Raw genomic sequence first — 21370 nt, 5'->3', positions numbered from 1 at the left:
TTGGATCCATTTAACGAAGTGGAGATGGTTGATAGCTTTGCGTTCCTGGGGGTCACATCACCAACAGTCTGTCCTGGTCCACTCAAGTTGATGCAACAGTCAAGAAAGTCCAACAATGTCTCTACTGCCTACGGAATCTAAAGAAATTTGGCATGTCTGCATCAACTCTCACAAATTTCTACAGATGTGCGGTAGAGAGCATCCTATCCGGCTGCATCACAGCTTGGTATGGCAACTGCTCGGTGCAAGATCGCAAGAAACTGCAGACTGTGGTGAACTCAGCCCAACGCATCACACAAATTTGCCACCCCCACATTGATTCTGTATACACCTCTTGCTGCCTCAGGAAGGCAGACAGCTTTATCAGAGACCCTCCCACCCAGGCATTGCCTTCTTCCAGACCATTCCATCAGGCAGAAGACACAGAAGTCCGAAGACCCACACATCCAGACACAGGAACAGCTTCAAGACTCAACGACCCCCCCTCGGACTGATCTGTTCCCTGTAAGAACACTATTCATGACGCCCTTTGCTGCTCTTGCTCATGTGTTTGCTTTGTGTTGCCCCTTGTTCGCACAGTAACCAATCACTGTTTCGCCGATGTACCATTTGTCAATGTTCCCTGTTGATAATTCTTGTGTCTACTATGCCTGCACTGTGTATGTTCCTCGGCCACAGAAAAATACTTTTCACTGTACTTCGGTACATGTGACAATAAATCAAATCAAACAATCAATCAATCAGTTAAAAAAAAAAATTCAAGTAAGATCTGTGTTTTTATAGTCCCAGGTTTGATCCCGGCTCTGGGTCACTGTCCATGTGGAGTTTGCACATTCTCCATGTGTTTACGTGGGTTTCGCTCCCACAATCCAAAAGATGTGGATTGGCCACACTAAATCGCCCCATAATTGGAAAAAATGAATTGGGTACTCTAAATTTTGAAAAGAAAAAATTGCCCCTTAATCGGGAAAAAAAAAAGAATTGGGTACTCTTAATTTATTTTTTAAAATCATGCTCCAAAGAAACCTGTTCAAGTGATATAGCTGCACCATGGTTATAGATACTCACTTTGATTCCAGGAGTGGGTTTCATGTTTCTGATCATCATTACGTCAAATATAATTAAATTATAAATTATTCTGAATGTTATATTAGAAACCATTTTTAAAAATCTTTTTATAAATTTTAAGAGTACCCAATTCATTTTTTCAATTATGGGGCAATTTAGCGTGTCCAGTTCACCTACCTTGCACATCTTTTGGGTTGTAGGGGCAAAACCCATGGAAACACGGGGAGTATGTGCAAACTCCACGTGGTCAGTGACCCAGAGCTGTGATCGAACCTGGACCTCAGCACCGTGAGACTGCAGTGCTAACCATAGCGCCACTGTGCTGCCACAAAACCATTTTTTAATGACAAGAATCAATAGCCAAAAACATTTTCTCCATTCTTATCCAACCTTAAGCTAAAGTTTATTTTAAAAATACCTTTACTGGCTATATTATGGTTAAAAACAGCAAAAGAAAAGAGTTAGAGCAAAAGAATCAGGGAATAGTTACAAGCACAGGAAGTTGTCATTAGTTCCAATGAATCAGCTTGCACTCTGAAGGAGCAATTCACCTCATTCCACCCCTCGCCTTCTCCCGGTAACCCTGCATATTCGTCCTTTTCATTTAACAGTCTAATTCTTTTCTGAATGCCTCGATTAAACCTGCTGCCACCACACACTCAGGCAGCCACATTCCACATCCTAACCACTTGCTGCCTGAAACGTTTTTTTTCATGGTGCCATTGCTTCTTTTGCCAATTACCTTAAATCTGTGTCTACTCAGGGCGGCACGTGGTGCAGTGGTTAGCACTGGAACTGCAGCGCTGAGGACCAGGGTTTGAATCCGAGCCTTGGGTCACTGTCCGTGTGGAGTTTGCACATTCTCCCCGTGTCTGCTTGGGTTTCACCCCCACGACCCAAAGATGTGCAGGGTACGTGGATTGGCCACGCTAAATTGCCCCTTAATTGAAAAAAAAGAACTGCGTACTTTAAATTAATTTTTAAAAATCTGTGTCTACTGGTTTTTGATCCTTCCACCAATAGGATGTTTCGCTCCATTTACTCTGTCCAGAACCAGCATGATTTTGAATAGCTCTATCAAATCTCCTTTCAACCATCTCCAAGAATAACAGCCCAATCCAATTTATCTTTCTGTTCTGGGCCAGGGTTTAGAGACACTAAAGTGTATCATGGAATTCACCTGACCCACCACTTTTAATAGATTATGGTTATGGGGAGCACAAGGGCCTACTTTACAGGTGTGATGCAAGCGATCTAAAGTACTCTTAAAACAAAACAGTGTTTATTTATGAATCCAGTTAACACTTTATAAACCCACAGTAAACATCTTAACTATCAACACCAATAATCCCCACAGATACAATATTTTGTAAGTAACCCTTCATAACTTTCCTAACAACATCCATAAGACCAAAAGACCCTTTTTACAGAAAGACAGCAGGTTTAGATTCTCTATAGAAACAGGCATTACTTTGAAATCCTCAAATGATCTGGAGACAGGGTGGAATACTCCGCTCCCGTGATGAATCGGGAAGGCCGTCATGAACTCGGACGAGTTTCACGACGGCCTCGGAGGCCGCTCCTCGCACCTTATTCACCCCCACCCAGGGGGCTAGGAGCAGCGCTCCGTTATTCTCGGCTGCTGGGCCTTGACGCTTGCGTCAAGGTGGCCTGCCGAGAATGACGCGACGGCGGCGCCTAAGTGACATCAGCCGCGCATGCGCAGGTTGGCTGGCTCCAACCCGCACATGCGCGACTGACGTCACGACGGCTGCAACCCGCGCATGTGCGGTTGCCGTCTTCCCCTCTGCTGCCCCGCAAGACGTGGCGGCTTGATCTTGCGGGGCGGCGGAGGGGAAAGAGTGCGTCCATTTGAGACGCCGGCCCGACGATCGGTGGGCACCGATCGCGGGCCAGTCCCCTCCCGAGCACGGCCGTGGTGCTCACTCCCCTCTCCGCCCCCCACAAGCCACAAACGAGCATCTGGCGCCCTTGTTCATGACGGCAGAGACCAGGTGTGGTTGCCGCCGTCGTGAACCAGTCGGGAACAGCAGGCCGATCGGCCCATCCGGACCGGAGAATCGGCGGTTGCCGTAAGAAAAGGCGAGCAGCAATTTGACGAGCGGGGGGGGGGGGCCAGGGCGGCGTGTCATGAGTCACCCGGCCCTCCTGCGATTCTCCCACCCGGCGTGGGGAGCAGAGAATCGCGCCCACAGTCTTTAGATTGCAGAGACAGATCAATGCACCTTCTTGCTATGACTGCAGCTTCTCCAACTCTGAAAATGAAACTAAAACACACAGACACACACCAGCTTTTTTGCACAAAGTGAAAGTAAAAGCAGAGTCACAGCTCAGCTCCCCCTAACATCATTGCAACTATTTGATAAACACCCATTTCTTAAAAGTACATCTACTACAGCTATTTGATAAACATCCATTTCTTAAAGGTATCTCACATGACATTTCCAATTTCTCAACCTAACCAAAGTGTCTCACCCCTGGAAGCACTCGTGCATCTTTTCTGCACTCCACCCGACGCATTTAAATCCTTCCTAAAGTGTGGTGCCCAGAACTGGATAAATTACTCTAGTTGAGGTCAAACCAGTGTTTTACAGAGGTTTAACATCACTTCCTTGGATTTATATCCAAGGTTCATGTTGATAAAAGCCCAGCATAATGTATGCTTTATTAATTGCTCTCGAAACCTGTCCTGCCACCCTCATTGGCTTATGCACATGTACACACCGGTCCTTCTGCACCTGCACTCTGTCTATTTTAATTCAACATTTTTCTATTGATACATTTAATAAATGTTTAATTTATTATATATTCAAGTTATGCATTGTACCGGAGACACTTGACAGTGTCATATTTCTGCTTTGGGACTGAATAATTTTCATTTTAGGCAATTTAAAAAAATCTTTGAAACTCAAGGGAATGGAAGCAAAGCCTACGCAGCTTGTTCCCATGGTTTAACGCTCTAAAACTCTGCAAAATTTGTGCTACACCCTCTGCAGTCAAAATATGCATCATGAGTTGTTGTGCCAAAAAATGAAGAGACTACTCTAGATATAGCCTGACCAAGGTGATATATAATTGAGGCATAACTTATTTCTCTTTGTAATCCACCCCCTTGAGTTAAAATTATTTTTGATTCATTTTTAAATTTGATAGTGAGAGGCTAGCTCACCCGATCTCCCAAAACTTTCCCTTCCTCCTCTTTTCAACGTGTTTTGCAGAAAATACCGATAATAATTTTTATCAGTGTCACAAGTAGGCTTATATTAACACTGCAATGAAGTTACTGTGAAAATCCCCTAGTTGCCTCACTATAGCGCCTGTTCAGGTACACGGAGGGAGAACTCAGAATGTCCAATTCACCTAACAAGCGCATCTTTTGGGACATGCGGGAGGAAACCAGAACACCCGGAGGAAACCCACGCAGACACGGGGAGAACGTGCAGATTCCGCACAGACAGTGACCCAAGCCGGGAATCGAACCCGGGATCCTAGCACTGTGAAGCAACAGTGCTTACCACCGTGCTACCTGTATCAAAGATAGAAACACAACAACCTGCTGTTAATAAAGTTTGCCATGTATTTTACAGCAGCAGAATAAGTATGTAAGTATGGTGTAAGAATTTTTGCTGATAATTAAAAGTGATAAACGATGTGACAGTCACTTGCAAGTTGAAAAGCTATGATTTGGGACAGCTCAAGGACATGATAAAGCACTAAGGAAATATTTGTTCTTTCCTTCTCTGATGAAAATGTGAGACACGAGAGTTGACCTTATTTTTTAAAAAATTAAAATAAACATTAGTCCCATTTTGTAATTTGTGAAACTGCCCAATAATTCAGGTGGAACTGGCTGTTACAGAAAAGCACGTCTTCAAATGCTGAGATTTAGATTCCAGCTCACAGCAAATTAAGAGTTCTTTGATGAGCATAGTTGCCATATTTTAGTCAGTCATCTTTAGTGTGCTACTTAGGTCAGCTAGGTTGATTCCTTTAATATCTTTCTCTCATTCAGCTCCTTTCAAATGGCCTATCCCTCTTTTTGTGAGCTTAGCAATTTACAGCAGTGTTTAGAGATCAGGTACTGAGAGGACAGGCATTGTACCTCCTGCAAATTTCTTGGATATTTTTGATGCAAGGTACACACAAAGACTGCAACCACATTCAATTTGTTTTGTGTAGTCTTCAGACATTAACAATGTCAAAGTTGTATTTTAGTTAAGACTTCAATCAAGCATTTTTCATGTGCGAAGGTGATCACATTCATGCCGAAATATTTAAGAAAATGCAGATCAAAACTTACAACCCAATATTCATTTCTCAATTAGCACCAAAAAGTCCAGGCTTGAATTTATGCAAGGATATCATGTGCTTACCTGAGACGAATCAGATACAGTGACATGTTGAGTTTTTACAAAATTATAATCCTCCAGAGTCATAGAGTAGTATAGTTCAGCAATTTTGTTGTTTGGCCTGTTAAAATAATGGAAGAATTTAAAATAGGCAACAAAAATAAATTTTCAGAATACACAAGTGTCAAATTCACAAATGCCGCAATTAGTGAGGTCAGCTAATTAGCTCAGTTGGCTAGATAGCTAGTCTGTGAAACAAATTAATGCCAACAGCACAGGATTCAATCCCCATTCTGGTTGAGATAGACTTGGGGCCTGCCTCCTTGCCCTGGCTGAAAGCAGAAAATCTTTTCCATGCAGCAAAAAAGTGCAAAGGACCTGTCATCAGGCAGAGAACTTGAGAGGAAAAGGAAAAGGTAATTAATGACAAAAAGATTACTGTAAAAGGGGGACAAAGTACTGACATGCCAATGTCAAATTTTATCACTATCGTTTCAAAGTTATTATTCCAAAAGTTGACACAAATGACATCAACTCCCTCTTTATAATGTAATTAAACCTTTAATTCAGTGAAAATATTGGAATGCATTATTAACACTCCTGTCGCAATGAAACTCCTCTTTGTCAGCAGTATTCAGATTTCAACCATCATTTCCCTATTGATTCCTTTCTCACACTCTCTTTCAATAGTAATCATGGAGAAGCATCTTTCTATTTATTTCTCACACATGATGAATATGTAAAAAGATTTTCCCAACACACAACCATCTTGATCCCAACGGATGAATATCTAGTTACTGAATTATACATGAGGCAAATATCATTGTTCAGATATTTTGTACCTGTGAGTGTCCTTCAGAAAGGACAACGGTATTGAGAACACGAATGCCACATTGCATAGCATTATAGGTAAATCTTGCCACACCAGTTGTAAAAAAACAAATCTCTCATAATGTTGTCGAACCAGACCTTTTCCACTTTACTCAGATCTTGACCTTGCAGAGAAGCAGAAATTCTTTTGCAAGTCTTTTAGTACATCAAAAAATTTGCAGTCGAGTTCAAAAGTCATGCTTGCATGGCTTCTGCAGCATACAAGAGAAAATGCATTGCTATCAACTGCAGTAAATGTGTCTCAGAATTCAGCCAGCAGTTATCTTTTTTATTCCATTTTGTGGAATCTCAAGTTCATTCTGGACGGCACAGTGGCACAGGATTAGCAATGCTGCCTCACAGCACCAGGGACACTGATTCAATTTCGGCATCGGGTGGCTATCTGTGTGGAGTTTGCGCTTCATCCCCATGTCTGCGTGGGTTTCTTCCGGGTGCTCGGGCTTCCTCCCACAGCCCAAAGATGTGCAGCTTAGGTAGATTGGCCATGATAAATTGCCCCTTCGCATCCAAATGGTTAGGTGGGGTTACTGGGATAGGGTAGAGTGTGGGCTTAAGTTGGGTGCTCTTTCCAAGGGCCAGAGCAGACCGATGGGCGAGATGGCCTCCTTCTGAACTGTAAATTCTATCATTCCCAAAATACACATACCATTCGCAAAGTTTGCATCAAGACAACAGATACTTTTTAATTCAAACATTCCCATCTTCAACCTCATTTCAGAATCAAATGATAAAGCACCACAGCAAAGGTTGCTATGTAAAGTATGAGCTTAAGCGGAGCACGGGGTAAAATACTGTCGTGGATAGAGAATTGGTCAGCTAAATGGCAAGCAGATAGTAGGGGCATTTTTTGGGTTGGCAAGCTGCAACTAGTAGGGTGCCAAAGGGATCAGTCAGTGCTGGGGCCTCAACCTTTTACAATTTATATAAATGACTCAGATGAAGGGATCAAATGTATGGTTATTAAATTTGTTGATGACACATAAGAAAGTGTGAGGACATACAGATTCTACAAAAGGGTTTGGAAAGGTTAACAGATGTGCAAAAGAAATTGGTACATGAAGTATAATGTGGGAAAACATGAACTTGTCCAGTTTGGCAGGAAGAATAAAAATGTTGCATATTATTTAAATGGACAGAGATGCAGAACTCTGCGGTAGAGGGATCTGGATATCCTGGCACATGAATCACAAAATGCTAATAAGCAGATGCAGGAAGTGATTAGAAAGTCAAATGGAATATTGTCATTAAATGCAAGGTGGATGGGATATAAAAGTAGGGAAGCTTTGCTATCAGTTGTACCGGGCATTGCTGAGATTGCATCTGTAGTACTATGTACAGTTTTGGTCACCTTACTTAACAAAGAACATAATTGCATTAGAAGCAGTTCAAAGGAGGTTCACTCAATTGATTCCTGGGATGAAAAGGTTGCCTTATGAGGAAAGGTTGGACAGATTGGGTCTATATCCATCAGAGTAGAGAAAAATGAGAGGTTCTCTCATTGAAATATACAAGATGCTGAGAGAGCTCGACAGGGTGGATGCTGAAAGGATGTTTCCTTTTATGAGACTGACCAGAATTAGGGGACAGAGTTTAAAAAGTCAGGGGTGTTCCATTTAAGATAACAATGAGGAGAAAAACTCTCTCAGAGGGTTGTTAGTCTGTGGAATTCACTTCCCCAAAGAGCAATGGAGGCCGGGTAAGGGATATTTTGAAGGCCAATTTAGATTTTTGATTGATATCGGAATCAAAGGGTTTAGGGGAGTCAGGAAAGTAGAGTTGAGGCCACAATCAGATCAGCCATGATCTTGTGAAATGGTGGAGCTAGTTTGAGAAGCCAAATAACCTACTCCTGCTCCTAATCTGTATGTTTGGAAATAGCTCAATATGATCAAGTCCAGAACAGGTTAAAGAAGTCGACATAGCATTTTTATTGCAAGACAAAGCAGAATTTCATCTGGTGTAAAATACTATAGTCCAACTTGCCCTCCAAAAAATCTTTTCATTCTCGCAATCCCTGCCTCAGCAAGCAGAGAATCAAGTGAAATGCAAATATGTCCAAATTCATTAATCAGATTAAATAAATTTTTACAGACAATGCTGACACGTACAAGAAGCAGGACGGAATTAGATTCAAAAACAAAATGCAGTGGATGCTTCAAATCTGAAATAAATGTGGGAAATATTCAGGTCTGGCAGCATCTGTCGTGAGAGAAACAAAGTACCGTGACCTGAAACAATAACTTTGTTTTATTTTGAATTAGACTATGGCTCAGACATAATCATAGTAATCATAGAATTGACAGTGCAGAAGAAGGCCATTCGGCCCATCGAGTCTGCACCGGCTCTTGGAAAGAGCACCCTAACCAAGCCCACATCTCCACTCGATCCCCATAACCCAGTAACCATACCCAACACTGAGGGCAATTTTGGACACTAAGGCATGGGCAATCCACCTAACCTGCACATCTTTGAACTATGGGAGGAAACTGGACACCCAGAGGAAACCAATGCATACACGGGGAGAACATGCAGACTCCGCACAGACAGTGACCCAAGCTGGGAATCGAACCTGGGAACCTGGAGCTGCGGAGCAATTGTGCTAACCACTATGCTACCATGCTGCCATGGCAACAATCCAGTCAAGTAGTAAGGGTTACCTGATCAATGACTCCCTCAAGAACATTTTGAAGGTAGTTTTGCGCAGCAAGCCCAAATAATGTGTGAGCAGGAACATGAAGTTTCTCTCTCTTTAGTCTATTCCCCAGATTTTGCTCTACCCAGCAGACAACTTATAATGGGATACATTATTTCACTGATTATAGCAGCCTTCCATCTCATAATAATAATCTTTATTAGTGTCACAAGCAGGTTTACATTAACATTGCAATGAAGTTACTGTGAAAATCACCTAGTTGCCACACTACGGCACCTGTTCAGGTACACTGAAGGAGATTTTAGAATGTCCAATTCACCTAACAAGCACGTCTTTCGGGACTTGTGGGAGGAAACCGGAGCACCTGGAGGAAACCCCCACAGACATGGGGACAATGTGCAGACTCCGAACAGAGAGTGGCCCAAGCCGGGAACCGAACCCGGGTCACCTGGGGCTGGGAAGCAACAGTGCTAATAACTGTGCTAACGTGCCACCCATCATCAGCCAAGTAATTATGCTTCACATGTTAAATAAATATGATAGCAGGCTAATTGACCACAAAAGTCATCCAGGCCTGGCCTGGTGTCCAAGAGTTCCTTAAGGAAGTGGGAACTTTGGCCAATTTCTTTGCTCCCTAGTCAAGACTAAAAAGGCCCAAGTCTTCTGTTTGCTCAATATCGGTCTCCTCTATTTCGGAGAGACCAAACGCAGACTGGGTGATCGCTTTGCTGAGCACCTTCGGTCTGTGCACATTCAGGACCCTGACCTTCCCGTTGTTTGCCATTTTAACACAAGACCCTGCTCCCATGCCCGCATGTCTATCCTGGCCTGCTGCAACATTCCAGTAAAGCTCAACGTAAACTGGAGGAACATCTCATCTTCCGGTTAGGCACCCTACAACCTTCCGGTGTCAACAGTGAATTCAACAACTTCAGATGATTAGCTCTCCCCCACTTTGACCCCTTTGTTTTCATCCTATTTCATTCTAACTGTCTTTTATAATTTCTTTCTTTCTTGTATTTCTTTATATATATTTAACCCCCCTATCTTATCCCCCTTTCCTTACCTTTTCTCCCCTTTGCTTCCCCTTTCCCCTCTCCCCACATCTACATCTGTCACAGTTTACCCTGTGATGTTAGTTTATTTGCTGTTTGGCCTATCACACCTTTTGTTCTCCCTGGGGACTGCCATTAGCACTCTTTCCTCTTGGTTTTTGTGGTTATTAGCACTCTGTTCCATTGGTTTCTGTGGCTTTGACTCATCTTTCATTCTCTCCACAGTATAAATATTTCCCACTTTCGCTGTCTTTTAGCTTTGACAAAGGGTCATCTGGACTTGAAACGTTGGTTCTTTTCTGTCCCTACAGGTGCTGCCAGACCTGCTGAGATTTTCTAGCATTTTCTCTTTGGTCTTCTGTTTACTTCCTCCTCGTGTAGAATAAACTAACCTGTGGGGGAAAAAAAGGTGACTTTCCATTTCCTTTGCTATTACATCTGGTCTTTTATTCTGAAAAGTCAGCAAGCTACAAACCAGTATTAAGGATATCTGTAGCTGCATCATTGGAAAACACTGTCCCCTTGTGCAATGCTAATAGAAACAAAAAACTTTGGGACCCCAACATCAGAACCAAATGTGAGTTCAGAGACTGCACTTCCAGCAGCAGGGCCAGCTTGGTGATCCAATGAATGGCACCTAATTGGGGCCTTAACTTAGGCAAATCAACTGCCCACAAGTCCTGCCTGTCACTGGAAAACTTCCCCAGTAGCTGAACTGCATCAGGAAGCCATCCGGATACAGCTCTCCGCCTTTTTACTGGACCCATTCTGCCCATTTTCTCACGGTGAGTGCCAGAGATTCTTGCATGATGCTTTTCCAGTAATGGTTTGTGTGTAATCAATTCTGCAGCATTGATATGGCAAAAAGCTACAATTTGTCATGGAGTAGTTTCTTGATATTTTTCTGCATGAGACATGCAGAAAACAAGCTTACCAAGTGAAATGAAATAACTTCTATGGTTTGTGTGTCAGCAGAGGCAAATTCAATTCATCAACCTACATCAGCAGAATTTAGGACAGTTAAATGTAAAACATTACCAAAAATACTTTCATTCAGGCTTGTGAAGCAGGTGACTGATACCTTGATCTCCAAAGACTTCTGAGCTTGCAAATATATGCCAGAAGGAACCATCAAATTAAAAAGGCTGAAACATTCATTCAGCAAGTGAATAAGGATAAGTCACCAGAATTTCTTCAATTGCCGGAAAGTGAACGGGAGTGAGGTGGGGGGAGGGGCTGCGGCCATAAGAGCCTGGCAGAACAGGGTCCGAGTGGTCTAGCCGGGGTGGAAAGTTGGGGGGGAAGGAACCGAGGTTGGGGGAAGGAGTTTTACAAGAGGCAGTGGACGGGAGGAGTTGGGGAGGAGGGGGGTTTACGACTCTTGGGCGGTCCTGGACTCCTTTTTTCTTTTTCTCCTTTGTTTTTTTGTTTCCACCCGTGGGAGGGTTTGTTTTATTGGATGCATATATTGACAGGTAGGCCGTTGTTTGGGGTGGTGGGAGGATGGGATTGTTGTTATTGTTACGGGTATTGATTTTGTATTTATTACTGTTTACTGTTTGTGGGTGGGGTGTAAATTTTGAAGGAAAATGTGAAAATGGAGAATAAAAACATTTATATAAAATTATAATGCTCTTTAGACTTAACTATTCCATGTGACACGGAGTCTTTATTGTACTACTTAGGTCCAACTTTGGAAATTAACCCAAGATTGTGTAGGTCATTTGTTAAAAGTCCATAAACCATTTGTGCATTGTGCACTTCTTAAAATCTGATGATGTATTAAATTATGTCTCCTGGGAAGCCAATTAAGTAATCGTACAAGATATAACAAAATTAAGCCCAGGCAAGGGAGTATAAACTAGATGCTGTTCCAAGGCATGAACAATTCAAAAACATTTACTGGAAGACAAATAATAATGCACCAAGATTTAAAAGTGTAATTAAGTTGAACACTTTAAATAATATACTTTATGGAAAATATATTCTGGTAGGTAACAGGAGAACAAGGAAGTGGCCCAGTGTCATTCAGTGATATGGCACAAAAGCCATTGTACATATCCCGTAAAATAACCATTCTTAAGCTGGAGAATCTTAGCAGTTAAAAATAAACCCACATTACTAGTTATCCATGAAAAACAATCACATGAGGCAAATAACATTTAACTCAAAACTTAAGATGCAATATTACATGCACACTGGATTTGGGAATGATGCGTAATGACTTGAGTTACTCATTTTCAACACTATGTTAATAATTATACTTGCCCTTGCGCTGCTACAACTGGAATCCTCTCACTGTAGGTCTGACGCCAACATTGATCTCCCGATGGACCCAAAAACCGAGATTTTTCTGCTGTCAGAACATTTGACAATTTCAATCTTGCTACTCCCAAAAGCAAGTCTTTAGTCATTTTATCTTTGTGCCATACTTCAACCAACAACGGTAACCTAAAAGAAATATTTTACCATTACATTTCATTTATCTTCACATTTCTAAGAAGAATGAAGAGAACCAAGTTAGAATCTGAAATTTGTCTTAAGGCAAATAAAAAAATTAAATTCGTAAAAAAGCTACATTGGCAAATAAAATGCCAGGTTCACTCCTTGATCAAGATCCATCAATCTTGGGTAGTGTTCGCAGAAATAGCCTCAGAAGTTGTGTTAAATAATGTCCAGGATTCCTTTTTCTGATTGTTGCGTAGTTAATTCTCTCAGGAACAAAAAAAGATGCCAGAAGGCATGGGAAAGTAGAAGTACATCAGGCAGAGCCTGAAATGTTTAACAGCTCAGCATCACTGTCAGTATTTATGCATGATAATTACTTGAACATAGCATGAGAAGATCATTGGCAAGTATGTAACTACCCCAATAAGGAGTTACTATCTTGAGGGTTACCGTATCAGATCAGGCATGATCTCATTGAATGAGGGTTGAGCTGTGCCCAAAGTGGCAGTCTTCGAGGTATCGGACCAGCCAGAACTTCATATGGGGAAAAAGGGTCGATGCCCTTGCTTTTACTTCTTTAATCGCCTGCTGGAGAATCCTGCTCAGCTGGCGATCAGCAGCACCACCCACAGCTGCAGACTGGCTGGCAGACCTGTCTGAATTTCTCCATCTGGAGAAGATCAAGTGCAACTTCCGAGAGGTCATAGAAACAAAAACAAAATGAACTATAGATTATAACATTTACGGCAGAAGAAAGGGCCGAAGATGGAGCCTGAATAGTAAGGGGGGGAAGAGAGAGTGTCTAAAAAGGAAAAACATCTATGTTGTAAATAATAACTGTTTCACACATTTCCTGTATAATGTACAAATGAAAAATTCAATAAAAATATTCATTAAAAAAATCTTATTGAATGGCGTTGCATATTTGATGGCCCAAATGGCCTACTTATGCTCCTACGTCTCATGGTCTTACCTCTAGGAGAGGAAAGGAAATTTATATGTTCTTAAAAAATGAACATCTGAAGAACAGAAATAATGGTGTATACCACCTTTGAGATATATTAATGTGTTGGACAACACAAAACTTGGAAACATGATAAACAATGAGGAGAATAGGAACAGGTATCATTAGGACAAAGACTGCTGAAATGGGCAGTCACCTGGCTGATGCAATTTAACTTGGAGAGGCATGATATGATGCATTTTTGTAGGAAGAATCAGGAGAGGCATTGTAAACTAAATTGAATAATGTGAAAGAACAGAGACCTGGGGGTGTACATTCAAAAATCTTAGAAGACGACAGGACAAGTTGAGAAGACTGAAAAGGGTAGACAGGATTTTTGATCTTATTAAAGTATTGAAAATAAAAGGAAGGAAGTTATACTCAACTTTTATAGATCACTTTTTCAGCCCAGTTGGAGTATTGTGCCCAATTCAGAGTAGCACAATTTATGAAGAATGTCTCAGCCTTAGCGAGAGTACATAGATTTACGAGACTAGTACTAAGGATGAGGGGCTACAGTTAAGTGGGAAGACTAAAAAAAACAGGAGTTGTTTTACTTAGAGCCCAGAAGGTCAAGTGGAAACTTAATTGAGGTGTTCAAAATCATGACAGGTTTTGATGGAGTAAATAAGGAGAAACTGTTTCCAGTGACATTAGGTCAACACCTGAGGACAGACTTCAGATATCTGGCAAAATAATCAAAGGCAAGATGGAGAAACATAATGTAGTTAATCTTAATGTCTAAAAATAAGGGAAGATTTAATAATTTTACTGAAAGTGGAGTGGATAAATATTTGAAGAGGAAAAATTTGCAGAACTGCAGGGAATGTTTTGGGGAGCTGTGCTAATCGGATAACACTGTTAAAAAGCCAGCATGGCATAAAAGCATCCTTCTCACTGTATCATTCCAGGATTTCAATAAATTATTTGATGTAAATAACATTTTTTAAGACTAAAATCATATCCAATCATTGATGATCATTGCATTTTTCTGCTTTGTTAACCTGAACTCTTTGTTAAACCAGTATAAAAGGTGTACCAGGAAACTCCAAATATTTATTTCAAGACTGTTAAGGAGAGCATAACTTGTAGCTGTCGTTATGCTTGCAGAATAAAACAAATAAAAATAGTGTTGAATAATGGTACCTGAAAAAGGTATCTTGCAGTTGATGAGGTAGTGCTGCAAAATCAAATGCACAATATGATTGAGGAAAGACCACTTCCATGTTTCTCTTCACTTCCACTGGAGGATTCGTCATGATTGGGGCTGCAGTACCAAAAAATGGGTAGGAGTACCTGATCAGCAAATTAAAGCAAAAAAATGCCCAACTTAGTTAGGATACCATGGTATCTTCACTAGAAAATAAGCAGACTTGCATTAGAAATTTCTCAATTGAACTCGTACATGTTTTGGATAAAATCAAAAAGGCTGGATGAATTCAACATGTCAGGTGCCAGGTTAATATTTCAGCTCCATGACCTTTACTCAAAACCAGAAACTGCTAGAAATGTAACAGGTTTCAAGCAAGCACAGAGGCAGAGAATCGGAGGAATGGGGAGAACAAAAGGGAAGATCAGGATGGAGAGCGGAGAAATGAAATTACAAAAGGGCTCATGCCGCAAGAGAAAAGGGGATGGAGAACGGAACAAGTAACAAAACAAAAGAGAAAACAAAAGGTAGAATTGTTCCATTGGGGATAAAAATGAGAAGATGTTTGATCTGAAATTGTTGAATTTAATGTGAAGTGTGGAAGGACAGTAAGTCCCTAACTGAAAGTAGAAGACAAAGAGATGAGAGCGAGAGTGAGCAGAGAATTAAATGGCAGACGAACAGATGCTCAAGATCACTCAGCTCAAGGGAACTGACCCCTATCGAGTGGAAGCTGAGCACCTTCTCCTGGAGCAAAACTCCCCCACATCCAGAGATCGTCACGGTCACCTTCTCTGGAGATCAACCTACCATGTTATCCATCCTCAATCCTCATGGTCCATCCATCAATCAATTCAACACAGCCCATTTCTACCTCCTTACCAACCCGTTCATGCACCCAAGAACTCAGTTCTTCCTATTTCAAATATATTTTCTAACCTTGTGCGATCTCATATCACCTACATCTGTGACTCTTCCAATGTCCTCTATCATTTAACAGTTCCCAGTTTCCTGGTCCTAAATATCCAATCCCTCCACATTTCCACAAATATGGCCTAAAAGGTCTCTGCCTCTTCCTTGAACAAAGCCCAAACCTGGTCCCATTCCATACCCCCTCCTCTACCTCACTGAAATTGTGCTTTCATTGAAACACTTCTCCTTTGACTTCATTAACTCTCTATTAATTAAAGTGTTCCTGCGACAACCTGTATTGATTCCGTGGGATATGTGGAATATTCTTCATCACTGTTCTACTCCGATGCACCACTCCCTTAGTTTCTTTCTGATACAAAGCTGACTACAATGGTACCACTTCCTGCTCTTGCCCTGGACTGTAAAATTTCATTAACTTTCATTCCAATTCCTCACTTTCCCTCATCTTCACATACTCTATCTCCAATATTTTCCTCCCATCCTCACCCTCTCCTGTTTCAAGAAATAAACTATCAACCAATATCCATCATAAGCCCTCTGACTCTCACAGCGTCCTTGACTATCTTTCCTTTCACCTTGCTTCCTTTAAGGATTCTTTCCAGTTTCACCTATCCTGATGACACAGAATTCTATACCAGTGCCTCCGGTCTACTTTTTTCCTCAATTGATGATTTCCCTCTTCAAGGTTGGTCGAGCCCTCAACCTAGTCAGTTCTATTTCCCCAGTGATGTTCTCCCTCCATTCCAGACCACAATTTTGTTCCCCTGTCCTCATTATCTATCCCACCAGCCTCCACATGTAATAGACAGCCATAATAGGGCAGCACGGTAGCATGGTGGTTAGCATAAATGCTTCACAGCTCCAGGGTCCCAGGTTCGATTCCCAGCTGGGTCACTGTCTGTGCGGAGTCTGCACGTCCTCCCCGTGTGTGCGTGGGTTTCCTCCGGGTGCTCCGGTTTCCTCCCACAGTCCAAAGTTGTGCAGGTTAGGTGGATTGGCCATGCTAAATTGCCCGTAGTGTCCTAAAAAGTAAGGGGGGGGGGGGGGGGGTTGTTGGGTTACTGGTATAGGGTGGATACGTGGGTTTGAGTAGGGTGATCATTGCTCGGCACAACATCGAGGGCCGAAGGGCCTGTTCTGTGCTGTACTGTTCTAAAATTGCTGGCACCTCCAAAGTAATGCAACAACTGGACATATGCCTTGCAGCATTGTGAAAGGACCTTCTGCAAAATCGTCATCTACTCTCCAATGACTGTCAACATCCCCTCCACTTCCGATAAAAACAGAGAAAATGCAACACCCATCTTTGTACCTGAACTGTATCAATTATTACTCTGCTCCTTTTTTTGTTTTTGGACAGTGTGACAATTCTGTTTTTTCCCCATTTATCCACCCTCTAGGCACATGTTTTGGTAATTGAACTTATCCCATCATTTTTAAAAATAAATTTAGAGTACCCAATTATTTTTTTTCCAATTAAGAGGCAATTTAGTGTGGCCAATCTACCTAACCTGCACATCTTTGGGTTGTGGGGGTGAAACCCCTGCAGACATGGGGAGAATGTGCAAACTCCACACAGACAGTGACCCAGGGTGAAATTTTCCCATTATTATTTTCTTTTGACATGGAGCATCTTCCTTTGTCATTTAATCGCTCCTGCCTTCACCCATCAGACATTGCAATTTTTTCTTCGGTATCCCACTTTCCTGACTCTGCACTTGCTTAATACCCGTTACAAATATAACATTTTCCCATTCTAACGAAAGGTTATCGACTTGAAATGTTATTGGCTTCTCTCTCCACAGGAGCTGCCTGACCGAATAAGGTTTTCAGCATTTTCTATCTTCAGATTTTCAGCATTTACAGTACTTTGGTTTTATTCAACTTTAATCCCACCAATTCCTACAATATTTGGACTATTTATTTTTACCCTTCTTCCTGCAAAGACTTCTTGCTTTAAGTTTCTCCATTGCAGTCTTCTGATGATGCAGAATTCCATATCAGCACTTGCAACAAATCATCCTTTTCCTCAAAAGGATACCCCTCCACTGTAGTACATTCCACTCACACTTGCATTTCACCTTTTTCCTCCCAGAACTTGATGGGGTTTGCCTCGTCTTCACCCTTCCATCCTGCAGCATCCAGTCAACAGATCTTTGTCTGCCATTTCCACATTCTTCAAACACATCTTGCCCCCCCAGCATTCCAAAGGACCATTCTTTTTGCAACTCCCTGATCTACGGTTTTCAATTATTTCAAAAGATGTGGGTGTTGCTGGCAAGACCGTCATTTGTTGCCCATCCCCAATTGCACTTGGATGCTGCCCATCCAGTGGGGGTACTCTCACAGTGCTTTGAGGATGAATGTTCTAGAATTTTGACCCACTAATAGTGAATGACAGCTCAAAGTCATTAACATAAGTGTGGCTTGGAGAGAAACCTGAAGGTCGTGGTGCTCCTACACATCGGCTGCCTTTGTCCTTCTAGGTGATAACGGTTGTGGTTTGGAAGGTGCTGTCGATAGAGCCTTGGCGAGTTGCCACAATACATCTTGGAAAACCCTGCTGTCACTGTGCATTGGTGGTGGAGAGGGTGAATGTTTAGGGTGGTGGATGGGGTACCAGTCAAGCAGGTTGCTTTGTCCTGGATGGTGCCAAGATTTTGGAGTGCTGTTGGAGCTGCACTTATCCAGGCATGCGGAGAGTATTCCATCACATTCCTGACTTGCGACTTGTAGATGGTGGACAGTGCTTGGGCAGTCAGGTAACTTGCTCCCTTCAGAATTCCCAGTTCTTGACCTATTCTCGTAGCTCAAGTGGTTATATGGTCAGTCCAGTTCACTCTCTGGTCAATAGTAACTTCCAGGAAGGTCAACCTCAATCATCTCCAAAACACAGAGTATAGGTCATTCGACCCTTCTGCCTGCTCCACCATTCAATAAATCCATGGCTAATTTGGCTGTGGTCTCAGCTCCACTTTCCTGTCCCCTCCCCATAATCTCATTTGTCTAACAAACATCTATTTAACTCAGCCTCAAATAAGTTTAAAGAGCCAACCCACACTAACCCTGGGAAAGGGAATTCCACATTCTAATGACTCTTTGAAAAAAAAAAATTTCCTCATCTCCGTCTTAAAGGGGAAACATCTTATTCTTAAACTCTGTCCCACAGTTCTAGTTCCCCCAAGCGGCAGCATCTTCCCAGTATCCACCCTGATCAGTCTCCACAAGATCTTATATGTTTCAGTAAGATCACATCTCATTCTTCCAAACTACACATCCTTCATCCCAGAAAGGAATCACCCCAATCCACTTCTCACAGCACATTCCTGTGCAAGCATAGGAATACAGCATTTGCCCTTTCACCTCTCCCTTTCCCTGGTCTGGACCCCAAATACTCCTTCCAGATAAAAGAAAAACAGCAAATTCTTTGTTGTTTTTTTTTTAAATTTAAGATTCTGTAACCACTGATCATAATGAGGTCGCAACAATGGGGAGCCCAAATGCAGGCTAAGTGATCAATTTGCAGAAACCCTTTATTCAGCTCACATGAGAGTTTCTGGTCACTTGTTATTTAATTTTATGCTCCACTCTCACTCTGACCTCTCTGCCCTCATCTTATAATTAAATATTTTACATCGTTCTGGACTCAAGGGGTGTGATTCTCCAAAAAGATTAAAGAACCAACCCCACACATCTCGCAGCCATGGTGCTGAGACAACTGCCACCCCCACCCTCTCAACCCTCCATCTGTCCCCCGACCCTCCCTTCACCCTAACCCTCCCTTCACACAAACAAACCACTCCACACTGCCTCCTACGAGACCACCTCGGAGGATAGGTCCTAGGCTGCCACAGTCGATGTTTCACAGCTGTCATCCCCATCCTCCACCAGCGCAGATACACACCTCGGTGGGCAACATGAGTCGACTTCTGGGGCACAATCTGGTGAGCACCACAGTCACTGATGCACATCAGGTGGAGGCAGGAACGCCAAGGCCAAACAGCAATCAGAGAGCTGCTGGATCCCAGGACCCAGCTGGGTCCCAGTCAGATGCTGACCCTCTGGAACAGGTTTACCCAGAGCTAATGTTAAGAGGCGGCTGCGACACCCAGGAGGAGATGTCAGCGACTGTCCAACAGGTCCAAAAGCCATTTGGAGGAGTCAAAAAGGTTACTGGCGCAGGGTATAGCGCCGGCAATGCGTGGCACCAAGGCCAACAATGCTAGGGTGGCGACTGCAGTGGAGAGTCTGGAGCACAATGTCGGCAGCATGAGAAGGTGTCCAAGGCGTCGCGCAGTCAGTGACGACAATGACGCGGACCTCAGCAGAATATCCAAATAACTGGGGGACATGATCAAGTACCAGGCTGACCTTAATGTGGTTCTGCAGGGCATGTCCGGCGCACAGATGGGCATGGCCAAGCCACTGTGGAACCAGTCCCAATCATAGGTCGGGGAATTGCCACGCCAATGCAGACCATGGCCCAATCACTGACCAGCATCACCGAGGGCGACAGCACCATGGTTCAGGCGGAGCTGCCAGGACCGCAGAGCCAGATGATGGAGAGGCAGCCGGGGTTCAATCCAACTGCCCCTCCGTCCCCAGTTGAACCCCAGGGCTCTAGGGGCTCCGACCGGGAGGAAGTCGCGCTGGGTACCAACTCGACCTGTCCCATGGAGTGTGCATTGGTGCACGGGACAAAGTCAGGCCGCACCATCGGGATAGTCGGGCAGTGGTGCACACTTGTATAAGGGGCGTTAAAATACCCTCACAACAACCAGTATGATGCCTTTGGCTTAGTTCCAAGATGCGGGTTGACCATCAATCCCAAACCCCATCGCCCCACAAACACCCGACATGCCTTCCACACGGACACCCGGTCGCAGACATGTGCCTGAGGCTGGGGCCCATCACCTGGGTAATCGAAGCTTGGCCGCTGTGTCTGTGATACTGCCTCCCAGTGTCCATGCAACAAGGTGTGATCAGAATGCCAGGCAATGAGCCACACATGCTACACGGCCCACCCATCCACGGGGATCCACTTGGGATGTTTGATGTGCTCATACTTAACCATGATTGCCAATTTCCTTTAGCAATAGCTACAAGGCCAGAGGTCTCCGCGGTCAGTGGGAGTTATGGGTGGTTGGTGGGGCACACAGGCAGGGGTTCGGGTTGCCACCGGTACGGGAACACACGGTCCAGGGGTTGACATGGCGGAGCCAAGCACGTCCATCTCCAACCCCTCCGCAGGGGACCCCCCAGCCCTCCGTGGCGGCCCATCCCCAACAGGGGCTGCATACATTTTCTATTTAAACTTCAGATTTTTATCATCAGCACTAGCTTTTTAAAAAAAAATTGAACATAGAACATACAGTGCAGGAGGCCATTCGGCCCATCAAGTCTGCACCGACCCACATAAGCCCTCACTTCCACCCTATCGCCGTAACCCAATAACCCATCCTAACCTTTTTGGGCTATGGAAGGAAATCGGAGGAAACCAATGAAGAAACAGGGAAAATGTGCAGACTTTACACAGACAGCGACCCAGCAGGGAATCGAACCAGGGACTCTGGAGCCGTAAAGCCACAGTGCTAACCACTGTGCTACCATGTTGCGTATTTCTGTTGATAATGATTCTATAAGGGTGGAATGCAGCCAGTGGTTAGCACTGGGACTGCATCGCAGAGGATCCGGGTTCGAATCCCGACCCTGGGTCACTGTCTGCGTGGAGTTTGCACATTTTCCCCTTGTCTGCGTGCATTTCAACCCCCACAACCCAAAGATGTGCAGGTTAGGTGG

General features: G+C 43.3%; 1 protein-coding gene across 2 annotated transcripts in view; it reads right to left on the bottom strand.

Moving 5' to 3' along the window:
* Nucleotides 1-21370, bottom strand: part of LOC119970416 (centrosomal protein of 120 kDa) — a 121553-nt gene that overhangs the window by 39175 nt on the left and 61008 nt on the right. For both annotated transcript variants that reach the window (XM_038805006.1, XM_038805007.1), the window contains 3 exons: nt 14635-14784; nt 12306-12488; nt 5463-5559 (listed from right to left, as the gene is read on the bottom strand). In XM_038805006.1, coding sequence (XP_038660934.1) covers nt 5463-5559; nt 12306-12488; nt 14635-14784 — 430 coding nt within the window. The remainder of the gene's footprint in view (nt 1-5462; nt 5560-12305; nt 12489-14634; nt 14785-21370) is intronic.

The sequence above is a fragment of the Scyliorhinus canicula genome, chromosome 8, assembly GCF_902713615.1.
Source record: "Scyliorhinus canicula chromosome 8, sScyCan1.1, whole genome shotgun sequence".
In the NCBI taxonomy this organism is placed as follows: Eukaryota; Metazoa; Chordata; class Chondrichthyes; order Carcharhiniformes; family Scyliorhinidae; genus Scyliorhinus; species Scyliorhinus canicula.
Note: the sequence above shows the minus strand (reverse complement) of the source record. Positions and strands in the feature narration are given on the sequence as shown.